A 13330-nucleotide genomic window follows, 5' to 3' on the forward strand; every position below is an offset into this window, starting at 1 on the left:
GTGCATGTCAGGATGTTCTTTTTTTCTTTCTTGAGGATTTTCCCAATTAGTACCTTAGAAAATTACGTATTTTTGTTTTTTTATTAACTAATTGTTTTCCCAACCTTCCCTCTTCCCACCCCTCCATCCATTCCTCCTACTTTCTCTTCAGAAAAGCGCAGACCTTGTATATCAGCTAGCCATGACATACCAAAGTTGTAGTAAGACTAGGCACTGCTTATTAAGGGTGGCCGAGGCAACCTAGGAGGAGTAAAGGGGCCCAAAAGCAGGCAAGAGTCAGAGACAGCCCCTGCTCCCACTGTTAGGAATCCCACAGAAGTTACACAGCTGTAACACATGTGCAGAGGGCTAGGTCAGTCACATGCAAGTTCCTATCAGCTTAGGTTAGCTGATTGTGTGTGTGTGTGTGTGTGTTTGTGGTGTCCTTGGCCCCTCTGGGTCCCCTAATCTTTCCCCCCCTCTCCCATAGGATTCCCCGAGGTCTGCCTATTGTTTGGCTGTGGGTTTCTGTGTCTATCAGTTGCTGGGCACTGATACTTATGGACACCTAAGTTTTGATTTAAAAAAAAAAAGCCAGAAATATACAATGGAAAAAAGAAAGCATCTTCAACAAATGGCATTGCTTTAACTGGATGTCAACATGTAGAAGAATGCAAATAGATCAATTTCTATCACCCTACAAAAAACTCAAGTCCAAGTGGATCAAAGACCTCAACATAAAACCAGATACACTGGGCCTGATAGAAGAGAAAGTGGGGAATAGCCTTGAAAGCTTTGGCACAGGAGACAACTTCTCAAACAGAACACCAGTTGCAAAGGCACAGAGATCAACAGTTAATGAATGGAACCTCATGAAACTGAAAAGCTTCTGTAAGGCAAAGGATACCATCAAAAGGACAAAATGGCAGCCTACAGAATGGGAAAACACCAACTCCACATCCGACAGGGGCTGATTTCCAAAATATATAAAGAACTTAAGAAACTAGACATCAACAAACCAATTAATCCAATTAAAATAATGGGTACAGATCTAAACAGAGAATTCTCAATGGAGGAATCTCAAAGGGCTGAGGGCAAGCTCAAAGGGCTGAGGGCAAGCTTTTCTGTGCGCGCATGCATGCGTGTGCGTGCGTGTGTGTGTGTGTGTGTGTGTGTATTTTGAGACAGGGTTTCTCTACATTGCACTTGCTGTACTGATCTCGCTCTGTAAACCAGGCTGCCCTGGAACTCGCTCTGTTGGCCTAATTTTTCCACTTGATTTTGATGTATGGGCCCCAGTGGTGTTCCCTGAACATCTGAGGCTAAAGCACCACAGGCTCTGGGCTCTTGCTATGCTACCAGTGTCCTACAGAACACTCATCTACTCTGCCTGGCTCCTTCCCTCCTTCGAGCTTCAGCAACTGTTTGTTTGTTTGTTTGTTTGATGCTTCCTATCTGACACCCTGGGCTTGAACCACATGGAATTTCTCAAGTCTGGATGATCTGAAAATGCAGCCTATCTGGCAACACTGTACTTCATCGGCTGGAGAGCACTGCCTGGCTGGAGCCTGGTGCACTCTCTCCAGTCCACCACAGCCCCAGGGTTCCTCACTGTCGTCTCTTACCCTCTGCCCCTGCCCCTCCACACACGAATATGTGACCCGTGTCTCAGTCGCTGAACTGGCCCATGGACATGGAAGGTACAGAATCATCACCTCTGCCAAGTGGTTTGCAATCTGCTGCTGCTTCTAACGGGGGCAGAGCATTTCTCCATGATCCTGCCATGGGCCAAAGCTAACAGTGTGGAGAGTACCCAGCTACACGTCTTTAAGGGATGTTCCCACCAGGAGACGGTTGTGAAGCATGTGGAGGCCCTGGGAGGGGCTGCTGGGATTTTGGAGGGAAGAGCCCCTTCAGCCAGCCTGGCTGTGAGTGGGATGCATTTGGTAACTGGAGTTACATGACGTCCATCCCTTCAAGTGCACTGACATGACAGATATGGCCTGGGAACCTTGTGTGGCTGCTGTTGGAGGACTCACGTGTAGAGTTATGGAGGAGACTAGGTAGATAAGAAGACAAAGGTGGGGGCTGGAGAGATGGCTCAGGGCTTAAGAAGCACTTGCTGCTAGTGGCACAGGCCTTTAATCCCAGCACTGAGGTGGCAGAAACAGGCAGATCTGTGGGGAGTTTCAGGCCAACCTGGTCTACATAGTGAATTCAGAGCTACCCAGGGCTACATAATGAGACCTTGTCTCAAAAAACCAAAACCAAAAGTCAAAACTGCAGAACTTCCTACTGTACTGGAGGACCTTGGTTTTATTCCCAGCACCCATATTGGGCAACTCATAACTCCGGGCCCAAGGGAAGTCCAGTGTCCCCTCTTCTGGCCTCCATGGTCACAGCACCTGCATGCATGTGGTGCAATACACATACATTGAAATAAATCTTCAAAAAAGAAACAAAGGAAGGACAATATGTCATCCAGCTCTTGCCTGGCCCGTGGCACTAGCTTTGGCCAACTCTGAAGGAGACTGAAGACTAGAAGCTGAGTATCAGGTATAGATGTGGGATTACTGTGAGGTTCTGGCCTCAGTCAGCGCCACCGTGGAGTCAGGTGACCAAGATGGACTCGATGAGAGGACAGGAGCTTCCCAATGCTCTCAAGCTGCACAGCAACAGCGACGGAATTAGGCACTGTGTGCGTGGGTGTGGGGGATGGGTGGATGCCAGAGAGGCAGCTGCAGCCTCTAGTGTGCTGGCAGGAGAGGGCACAGAGCAGGTGACAGAGCAGGTGACACTCCTAGGGCTCCAGGGCTGACAGTCTGGGCCTCTAGGAAGAGACTGCAGTGGATGGAGACCAGAGTCCTGATTCTGACCAGTAGGTCCTGACGGGCTTTCTAGACACAACACCCAAGGATGCTCTGAGGAGGTGTGGCCAGCTTCTGTCACGTGAATATGGGAGCTCAGAGTCAGGCCTTGGGAATCATCAGTAAGCTAGGATTCACGTCCATTAGTTCACAGGCTAGTGAGGCTGGGGCGGGAAGGTCTGCGTACTCTGCTCACACCCCACACCCCTGCACACTCTGTTCACACCCCCACACCCCTGCACATACACACTCTCCTTGTCGCGAAGGGTGGATCATCACCATCTCCCCACCCCCACTCTGCTCAGACAGAGACACAGATAAGTAATGACAGAGACTCAGAATGGTAGCATCAGAACCTGGGGCAGCAAGGGCAGTCTGAGGCCCCCAGGCACTGTGAGTGGTAAAGGCAGACAGCAAAGCAGGCGCAGGGACAGAAAGTGTAGATGAGAACCCAGTAGAAAACCTAGCTAATACTGCCAGAAACTAAACCTGGGCAACGGAAGAACAGGTATGGACTATCTAAACGGTGACACGTTCTTACACAGTGTCGGAGAGTATGAAGAGACACATCTTTGTTCATGTGGAACAAGTGACAGGAGCATTTCAAAATGACAACTTACATTTCACAAGCAAAAAGTCCCTGAATTCCTGGTGGTCTGTAAACACCGGTGGGGATGGCAAGGGTGGGCCAAAAAGTGGCACACTTTCTTCTGAAAATATTTTCAGCCTATATAAAGAACATTCCAGAATTAGTTGGCTCTCTTCTTCAAAGATCATCAATATTTTTGCAAGTCAATGCGTCCAGAGATCTATGTACTATGGCACCTCTGAGTACCCCCTTCCAGGGGAGACCCAGTCTTTAGGGTTAACCCACTAGCCTAAAGTGGATTAATGGTTCCCTGAACAACCACGCACACTAGGCAGGAAGTCTGGACTTTAAGGCTTGCTAAACATGCAAGAGGTAATCATACTCCTTCTACACCGGGCTCAAGGTTCCAGGGGGATAAATACTTTTCACAAATCTTTGAAGTCAGTATAAGACTGAGCTGAGGTTCAAGCTGTCTTCCCCTAACTGATGGAAATCAGCATTCCTTTGACGACATCCTTCTAACAGATTAGTGTGGAGAAATGTACGGACATGTGGGCAAGGTGTAGTCTAGAGGAAGAGTATGCCGGCCAGGGTCAGACAGAATGACTTCCCTACAAAACACCGAACTAACCCTGACCCCTGGGCCACTGGACACAGCACTACTCATGGAGCGAAACTTTTCCTGAAGAGAGGTGGCTTTTCAGGATATCTAGAAGGTGAGGACATGTCTAATAAGCCATCCGGAAGAAGGCGCATAAGGATTCTCTGAGTGTCACTGCCAACTGGTGAAGCAAATGTCAGGATAAGAACAATAGAGATGAGGTCATCACCTACCTGTAATTGTCATTTTGCTGGTCATACCTCACTAAGGCAAAAATATCTGTTGGGATAGTCAAGGCAATACATCCGTATCCTTGATGCTCACACCTGACAGCTTGGGCCCCGAAAATCCTTGCTGTAGAAGAGTTCTTGAGCAGGCCTTTCTGTGACTAGGCACCTTCTGCTCTTAGGTTGGGACAGAAAGCCACCTTTTTAGGACAGACAGCCTCGGAGAAGACACATCAGAGCCCCGTGTCTAGGGTTAGCTTCTGTGTGCTCTCCTGCTGGGAAAGGGTTAGTTGACTCCCCTAAAGCAGCAGCCAGCAAAACCAAAGGAGCAGTTCCCTTGCCTGGAACCCGAAAGGGATCCTGCCATGCATGACTCATGGATTTCATCCACACATTCTGAGATGGGAAAACAATCGCAGTGTTTCTACCGTACACCTTCCCTCTCCTCCTGCTGTGGTAGACAAAACAGCACCAGAGAACAAGCCAAGGCAGCTGGTAGCAGCTTCAAAGCAGAGTCGGCTCTGCTTGGGCTGGAGCCCGAAGTGTCCAGAATAGCTCAACTGCTCAGGTGTGGATCAGTAGCAGAGCATTTGCCTAACACGAGGGAGGCCTGGGTTCCATCCAGCACTTAAGAAAAAAGGATAAATATGTTATGGGACTTCCATCTCAATATAACTCTTAAAAAAAACCAAACTCAAACAGCACAACCACCTGCATGGAGCAGTTTTTTGTCTGCCCTGCCCCCCTTTCTCATGGCCAGCCCTGCTGCTGTCTAGGGCTGAAGCCAGCAGCCTCAGGTACCCACTCCTGCGCTCTCTGAGATGAACTCATATTAACCGTCTTTTGGTTCTTTTTAGAATCCCATGTGTCAAGTCCAGTGTGGAGAATCTCCAATAAGGAGCATCCAAAAGCCTCTCTGACACCACAAATCCCTGTCCTCCCTGCTCCACTCACAGAACTTTTCTGTCAGGCAAGAAAAATTACCATAAAAATGGGAACTGTTAGTGCCAGACAATGAATGGGAGCACCAGGGCATAAGCAGGGTGAGCAAAGACACTCACATGGGCTGGCTTCCACTTACTTGTCATCTCCTACCCTGGGGAAGAAATCTGGCCATTTCTACTTTTAAACATTCCTTGCAAGTTCAGTTTCAGGAGACAGTCAGAATATAGGGAGCAGTGTCACCCACAGACACAGGAGGCACAGGCCCCTGTTTCTGGGTAGAGGTGTGGTGAGGTCAGGCTTCATTCTGAAAATGCTACTGCATGCCCTTTACTTACTGTGGCTAACCTACCGAGTCACGGCCTTTGAGTTCTGCTCTCGTGGTCTGTGACCATGGCAAGTGAACAATGGCTGAAGTCTGGCAGACCAGCATGAGAAACACATGCCCTGGGGTTGCCTGGCTGAGCACTGAGGTCACTCCCCCATCATGCCCTGGGGCTGCCTGGCTGAGCACTGCTGAGGTCACCCCTCCCCATCATGGCCTGGGGCTGCCTGGCTGAGCACTGAGGTCATCCCTCCATCTACAGACAGTCTGACCTGAGCAGGACTAGGTAAAGTGAACAACATCATGAATTCAACCATGTCTCATCCTTCAGTTTAGCAGCTATTATCAGGGCTTAGAGTAAATTCTCTCTCTCTGTCTCTGTCTCTCTCTGTTTTTGGAGACAGGGTTTTTCTGTGGCTTTGGACCTTCTCTTAGAACTCACTCTGTAGACCAGGCTGGCCTGGAACTCACAGAGATCCACCTGCCTCTGCCTCCTAACTGCTGGGATTAAAGGTGTGTGCCACCACCCAGCATTAGAATAATTTTTCATGGTGACCCTTCTGCCTCAGCCTCTTGAGTGCTATGATTATAGGTATGAGCAGCATGCCCAGATATATTTTTTTCATATTTGAGACTAGATTTTGCTATGTAGACCCTCCTGCCCAGGCCTTCAGTGTGTGGGGACTTTTGTACTTGAGGTCAACTTCCCGGAGGATCCACTAATTATTCTCAGATTCATTCATGACCAGTGGATAGCGGGATGCTCCCCTCATTTCAGAGACTTTCTGAGAAAAGGGAAGACATTTTGGAAGTTAAAGCTGGGTGTGGTGGCATGTGTTTGTGGTCTCAGCATCCAGAGGTCGGAGACAGGGAGGCTAAGTTCTAGACTCCCTGAGGGTTAGCTGTGGAATACTCTTCTGCCCACGGCATGGCTGATGGGCTCAGGAACACAGCCGTAGTGGCTACCTGCCCAAGACTAGGCCATGACCATTCCATTGTGGACAGGGAGGGATTCATGAGGCCTACCCTTTCCCTGAAGAGCTGTAGGCAGTTAACAGTGGCTGGGATAGAGTCCTAGCCTCAGTGGTGGAGCTGCTGGTAAGCTGCCTTTGCTCAAATAAATAACCGTTTCCCAATGCTTATGCAAGCAGGGTAGGACCAAGGTCATATGTGTGTGTGTGACCCTGAGAAAGAACAGTAAAATAACATACAGCACATCCCGAGAATTACTCCCCACCACTGCAGAGGTGGGGAAGAGTTTGGAGAAGGACAGTGCAGTGCTTAGGCAAAATTCTCCAACAAGGCATCAGGCTGGCCACCCCGGACGCATCTGTCACCAAGGTCTGGTGAGGCTGCTGAGCTGGAGCACTTATGTAGGCCCAGGATACGTGTAAAATGGGAGCGGATCATTGAAGGCTTAAAGGCGGGAGAAGATTCCTCTCCTTCCTGGAACACGATGGTGACAATATCGTTTCCAATGTGGCGTTTCCTTTCCACCTGTGAGGAGCATAACGACGGGTGAGAAGAGCTGTTCCCCCAGGGCATACTCAGGTAAAGCGCACTGCAGCAGGCCGCCACAGCCCCACCGCTATGCCCTGACAAACTGTCTGGGTGACTCCCCCAGTGAGGCTTCTTCATTTTCTCTGGTCACCCTCAGCTAATGCCTCCTTGCCAGCCTCAGGACCTCCATTCCCAACAAACATTACTGCTTCTATCATGTTTAACAGGCTTCCTCATTCCCAGAGCTGTATTTGAGGTCCAAACAGGAGCACAGGAGGCCTACATGAGGGTGTCTGGGAGAGAGTACACATGTAACCAGGGCTTCAAGCAGGCTACTGTGTGCCCTGCCACTGATCTACACTACCAGCTCACCTTAGTAATATGCACGTTCATACTTGGTGACAAAACGTCTCTACAGAATTTGATCTCATGTAGACAAACATGCATACATACATACACACATACAAACAGATTAAATTAGTCAGTCACAGATAAGTAAATAAAAGGGCAATCAGCTTTTCTCTCATTCCTCTCAGAACATATGCTTTTGGGGGGCCTGAGCCAGTGAAGAAGTGTTGATGAGGGAACCACTGAGAGGCCTTGGGAAGCCTTCAGACTCCAGACTCCATGCTGTGGGGAAGGGCGGCTCTGCCAATGTCCCTGTCGAGCCTCTATTCCATACCATAAACTCCTGGAGCGCAGACTGACCAGCCTGGAGGAATGGCTCAGTGATTAAGGGTACTGCCTGCTCTACCAACTGAGCCGGTGTGTCTGTGTGTGTATATGTGCATCTTTGTATATATTGTGTATATATGTGTGCAATTATGTATTAGTGATATTTCATTTGTATTTAATAAAGCTTGCCTGAAGATCAGAGAGTAAAAGAGCTGCTCTGGTCAGCCTTACAGACCAGGCAATGGTGACACACACCTTCATTCCCAGTATCCACACTAATTTGTCATAGAAACTGGCGGTGGAGGTGCACACCTTTAATCCCAGCCCTAGAGGGGAATATAAGACAGGAGGAGACAGCTCTCACACAGTCTCATTCTGAGATTCCTGGAGGCAGGATTGCCATTTCAGACTGAGGTAGAGGTAACAGCCAGTGGCTGGTTGTTTTGCTTTTCTGACCTTCAGGTTGAACCCCAATATCTATCTCTGGGTTTTTATTAATTGTGCTATAACTGCTTTTGCAGGGGACCTGAGACCAATTCCCAGCACTGACATCAGGCTGCACACAGTAGCCTGTAATTCCAGTTCCAGGGGATTGGATAACCTCTTCTTACCTCCAAGGGTACCTCATGTGGTACACAGACACATACAGGCAAAACACCCCCACACACGAAGAGTTTAAAAAGTAAGGAAGCACTCTGGCTCTCCAGAAGCAGGGAAGAAGATCAGGAGTTCAAGGCCAGCTTCAGTTACACAGTGAGTTCTAGGTTAATTTGAGCTGGGAGTGATGGTGTCTCTAGAAACAAAAGTAACAACAGGGATGAAAAGAGACCTCAGTGGCTAACTGGGCATGCTGCTCCTGCAGAGGACCGAGGTTGCGTTCCCAGCACCAATACCTGTGGCTCATAACAACCTGTATTTCTGCTCCAGGGGATCTGATGCTCTCTTTTGGTCCCTATGTGTGCTGCACTATGTGTGCACACATAATCAAAAAAAAAATAAATAAATAAAAAGCAAACAAAAAGGAGTGAATCAGACATATATACTACAAAACAAACCCTTAAAAATAAGGAGACTACTAGACGCCAGTTTCTAAAGACCATATATTGGGCTGGAGAGATGGCTCAGAGGTCAAAAGCACTGACTGCTCTTGTAGTTCGGTTCCTAGTACCCACTTGGTGGCTCACAACCATCTGTCACTTCAGTTCACTGGATCTGGCATGGGCTCCATTGTGGGCTCCTGCATGCACATGGTCCATTTATATTCAGGCACACACACACACAATTAAATATTTAAAGACCTCACATCACACAACACATCCATATGTGGCTAATGCTTCATCTGCCATCTGACGTGGGTAGTGCTGGTGAATGTTGGGGAGAGGACTGTAAGGCTTTCACTGAAGCTTGTTTGTTTGCTCTAAGTGGGGTGCTGATGCCTGAACCCAGGGCCCCATACATTAGACAAGCACTCCACCCGAGCCCCAACACCCAGTGTAAGTTTTCTTTCTTTTTTTCTTTTTCTTTGTTTTTTTTTTTTTTTTTTTTTTGGTTTTTCGAGACAGGGTTTCTCTGTGGTTTTTTGGAGCCTGTCCTGGAACTAGCTCTTGTAGACCAGGCTGGTCTCGAACTCACAGAGATCCGCCTGCCTCTGCCTCCCGAGTGCTGGGGTTAAAGGCGTGCGCCACCACCGCCCGGCCCAGTGTAAGTTTTCTGATGCTACTATTGAAATGTAAGGTTAACAGCATTCAGGATGGTAGAGAAGACAGGTGAGGTCTGTCCTCTTCACATGACACCAGGATCCTAAGAGCTTCAGCTGCCATGAAGAGGCCTAGCAGCAGAGACCTGGGTCTTCCCAACCAAACAGAGAAGACATCTTGCACACAGGAGTCTCAGGGACATGTATCTTCCTAGGCCCCTGAGTTTCCTGCTTCAACATACCCTTGACCAGAGTTCTCCTAAAACAAGAACAGCTTCAAGGCCCCTATGATCCCCAGGGCCCACGAGAGCCCCATTACTTCTTTCTTCCAGTCAGACCATACAACAGCATTTGCTACATCCCCCTCCCTGCACACTCCCCTGCACCTCCTCCTCCTCCCAGCACTACAGCACCATCCCAGGACACTGGGCTGCTGTATCCTTTCCCTCTTCCTAGAATCAAGAGTTTTATGTGTTCCGTAAAAAGCCTTTGTGGCCCCTTTAAGTTTGCATTTCTTTGCTGAACAAGTGTTGATTTACATCAATGACAATTATTCTTGCAGATAACTTCTTTTAATGCACAAAAAGGTGACAAGAGTCTCATTCAATGTAAGCATAACCCCCCAAATCCCATCTGTCAAAACCTAGCAGCTGGGGGCTGGAGAGGTGGCTCAGCAGTTAAGAGCACTTGTTGCTCTTGCAGAGGTCCTGGGTTTGATTCCCAGCAACCACATGGTAGCTCAAAACCATCTTTAACTTCAGCTCTAGGTGATCAAACTCACTGTTTTTCCTCTGGGGGCGAACGTGCACGCATACACACACACAGACACACATACACACATGCACACATGGTACACATACACACAGGCAAAACACTTATACACATGTAAAACAAACCAAACTCCAGCAGCCCACATCTTTGTTGTGTCTAAATTCCAATAAGTTGGAAAATTTTCTCTTAAAAATAGCCAACCTCTAGGTGGGTAAGGAGAACTCCGGGGGACATTCCCAACATGGCTAGCCCATGCAGACACTAAAGGTTAACTTCAACATCAGTCTGAAAGCCACTTTTAACACCACACAAACAACTATCTTAGATCTCCTCTTGATGTGATAAACACAATCAACCAAAATCATCTTGGGGAGGAAAGGGTTTATTTCGGCTTACAGCTGCCATGCTCCACCGTCTAAGGAAGTCAGGGCAGGAGCTGATGCAGAGGCCATGGAGAAGCGTTCTTACTGGCTTGTCCCATGCCTTGCTCAGTCTGTGTTTTTGTTTGTTTGTTTGTTTTGTTTCTTGAGACAGGGTTTCTCTGTGTTGCCCAGCTGTCCTGGAACTTTCTCTGTAGACCAGGTTGGCCTCTGCCTCCTGAGTGTGCCACCACCTCATGGCTACAGCCTGTGTCCTTATAGCACCCAGGACCACCAGCCCAGAGATGGCACCACCCAATGGGTTGGGCCTTCCCACATCAATTATCAATTTAAAAAAATGCATCACAGCCGGGCGGTGGTGGCGCACGCCTTTAATCCCAGCACTCGGGAGGCAGAGGCAGGCGGATCTCTGTGAGTTCGAGACCAGCCTGGTCTACAAGAGCTAGTTCCAGGACAGGCTCCAAAACCACAGAGAAACCCTGTCTCGAAAAAAAAAAAAAAACCAAAAAAAAAAAATGCATCACAGGCCACTCTGGTGAGAGTATTTTCTGAATTGAGGTTCCCTCCTCCCAAATGACTCTAGTTTGTGCCGGGTTGATAGAAACTAGCCAGCTCACCAACTTATTTCATGCTCTAGAATCTCATCTGACAAGGCCAAAGGCACACTGAGTGAAGCCACAGGTGAAGGCATGTTACACACAGGACAGTCTGTAAGGCTTCTTGTGGTTTGAGTGGGTCTCCCAGTTACAAGTGCTAAAAGCCTGGCTCCCAGCATGGTGTTTTGAGAGGTGGGGCCTGGTAGCTGGTGGATGAAGTCTTGGGAGGGGTTAATGCTTTTCTTGTGGGAGTTCATTTTTGCTCACTTAGGTCTGTCTGGAACATAACCTGGATTTCTCATGCTTCCTCTTTGCCATGCAATTTCTTCTACATTTGCACCAACATGACGACACCATGAGGATCTCACTAAAGCCCAGTAAGCATCAGTATTCTCGAAGCTACATGACTCTGAGCGGAATGAACCTCTTTTCTTTATAAAGTACCTAGTCCTCAAGTATTTGGTTATGGCAACACAACATAGACTAGTAAGTCTTTAAAACCACAGTCACACATGTACAAGTACATGTGTGTGTGCACCATACGCTCACTAGCATCTCTGACCCTTCTTTAGATGACAGAGGAATTAACAATATGCTTCCTAAGCCTTGTTCGCCATTCACACACAGACTATAAAAAGTGTCTGAATTGGCACCTGGTAACTGAAGCAGGCTCACAGTAACACACCCAGTCTCTAATTTACAAATCATTGCAACGGTCATCCCACATTCAGTCACTGTCTGGTGGTTGTGTTTTCAAAGCCCCTGTGCTCACAAGTACCTGCTGTCTGTTCTCTTTGGAATACGGCAACATGGTGGAAACGTGAAACATGACCTCATGCCCTTGGTACACAGTATAGACTGAGTGGCTCCCTGTGGTGTTATCTGTAAAACACGAGAACGCAGTCAGTGGACATACAGAAGAAGGGTGCAGTGCACAGTCCCTGTGGTGTTATCTGTAAAACACAAGAATGTAGTGAGGGTTATACAGAAGAAGGGTGCAGTGCACAGTCCCTGTAAAACACAAGAACGTAGTGAGGGTTATACAGAAGAAGGCGTGCAGTGCACAGTACATTCTCAAAGACCGCCTGGGTTCATCCGTGCTGGTGAGCAGGAGTAGATCACCTGAATGCCAACTCTACCCTTCCCTCGAGGCTCCTGCCCATGCGGGAAGACCTCGCTCACATTCTCTCAGCTCCCTGCTGCCTGCTGCACATGTAGCTTGTAATACAGGCAGTCAGGAAAAGTCTGGCTAGTAAGGGAGAGTATGCTGCAGCACCCCTTTTCCTGCGGCTGTGGGGTAAGGGGTACAATTTTCCCATGCTGATGTGGCTGTGACACCCACAAAATCAAGTTGAGGTTTCTAAGAACTGTGCTTGATTAAAGGCAGAGGCTCTGAAGGTAGATGGACTAGGACCCGAGTTTTCATTGGCTATATCGCTCCCATGCCCCTTCCCAGAATTAAGGCTTTATCACTTTTTGTAATTTAATTTTTAGAACTATGTTACTTTGTGTTCATATGTGTGTGCGCATGTGTGGGAGTCCAAAGGTCCATGTCCAGTGTCTTCTTCAATTGCTCTCTACTGGATCTTCTCTCCAAGTCTGGCTGTTTGATTTAAAGCCAGTATATCAGCTATCTATTGCTGTATAAGCTATTCCTAAACTTGGTAACTTAAATCAATGACTAACACTTAGTTTTAAAGATTTATGTATTTTTAATGTTTTTTTTCTTTTCTTTTTTTTTTGGGGGGGGCGGGTTTTTGAGACAGGGTTTCTCTGTAGCTTTGGAGCCTGTCTTGGAACTAGCTCTTGTAGACCAGGCTGGTCTCGAACTCAAAGAGATCCGCCTGCCTCTGCCTCTCGAGTGTTGGGATTAAAGGCGTGCGCCACCACAGCCCAGCTGATTTACATATTTTTATGTGTTTGAGTGTTTTGCCTGTATGTATGTTTGTGTACCAGGTATTTACAGTGCCCATGGAGTCCAAAAGAGGGTATCAGATCTCCTAGGAATAGAGTTACAGACAGTTTCTCTGATTCTGTTTCTTAATTTGAAAATGAAGACAGTAGTATCTAACTCTCAGGGATGCAGGGAAGATTCAGCAAGATGGTCCCTGAAAAGTGCTAACCTAGCAGGAGAGCTGGGCTATGAGACTGCTCGGTAGATGGCGGTCAGGACCACCACAGT

At 47.9% G+C, this 13330-nt stretch overlaps 1 protein-coding gene across 5 annotated transcripts in view; it reads right to left on the bottom strand.

Moving 5' to 3' along the window:
• The window catches only part of Garnl3 (GTPase activating Rap/RanGAP domain like 3), a 165208-nt gene that overhangs the window by 47174 nt on the left and 104704 nt on the right, over nt 1–13330 (bottom strand). For all 5 annotated transcript variants that reach the window (XM_057754572.1, XM_057754573.1, XM_057754571.1 and 2 more), the window contains 4 exons: nt 11927–12030; nt 6919–7027; nt 4270–4315; nt 3467–3573 (listed from right to left, as the gene is read on the bottom strand). In XM_057754572.1, coding sequence (XP_057610555.1) covers nt 3467–3573; nt 4270–4315; nt 6919–7027; nt 11927–12030 — 366 coding nt within the window. The remainder of the gene's footprint in view (nt 1–3466; nt 3574–4269; nt 4316–6918; nt 7028–11926; nt 12031–13330) is intronic.

This window comes from Chionomys nivalis, chromosome 22 (genome assembly GCF_950005125.1).
Source record: "Chionomys nivalis chromosome 22, mChiNiv1.1, whole genome shotgun sequence".
NCBI classification, from domain to species: Eukaryota; Metazoa; Chordata; class Mammalia; order Rodentia; family Cricetidae; genus Chionomys; species Chionomys nivalis.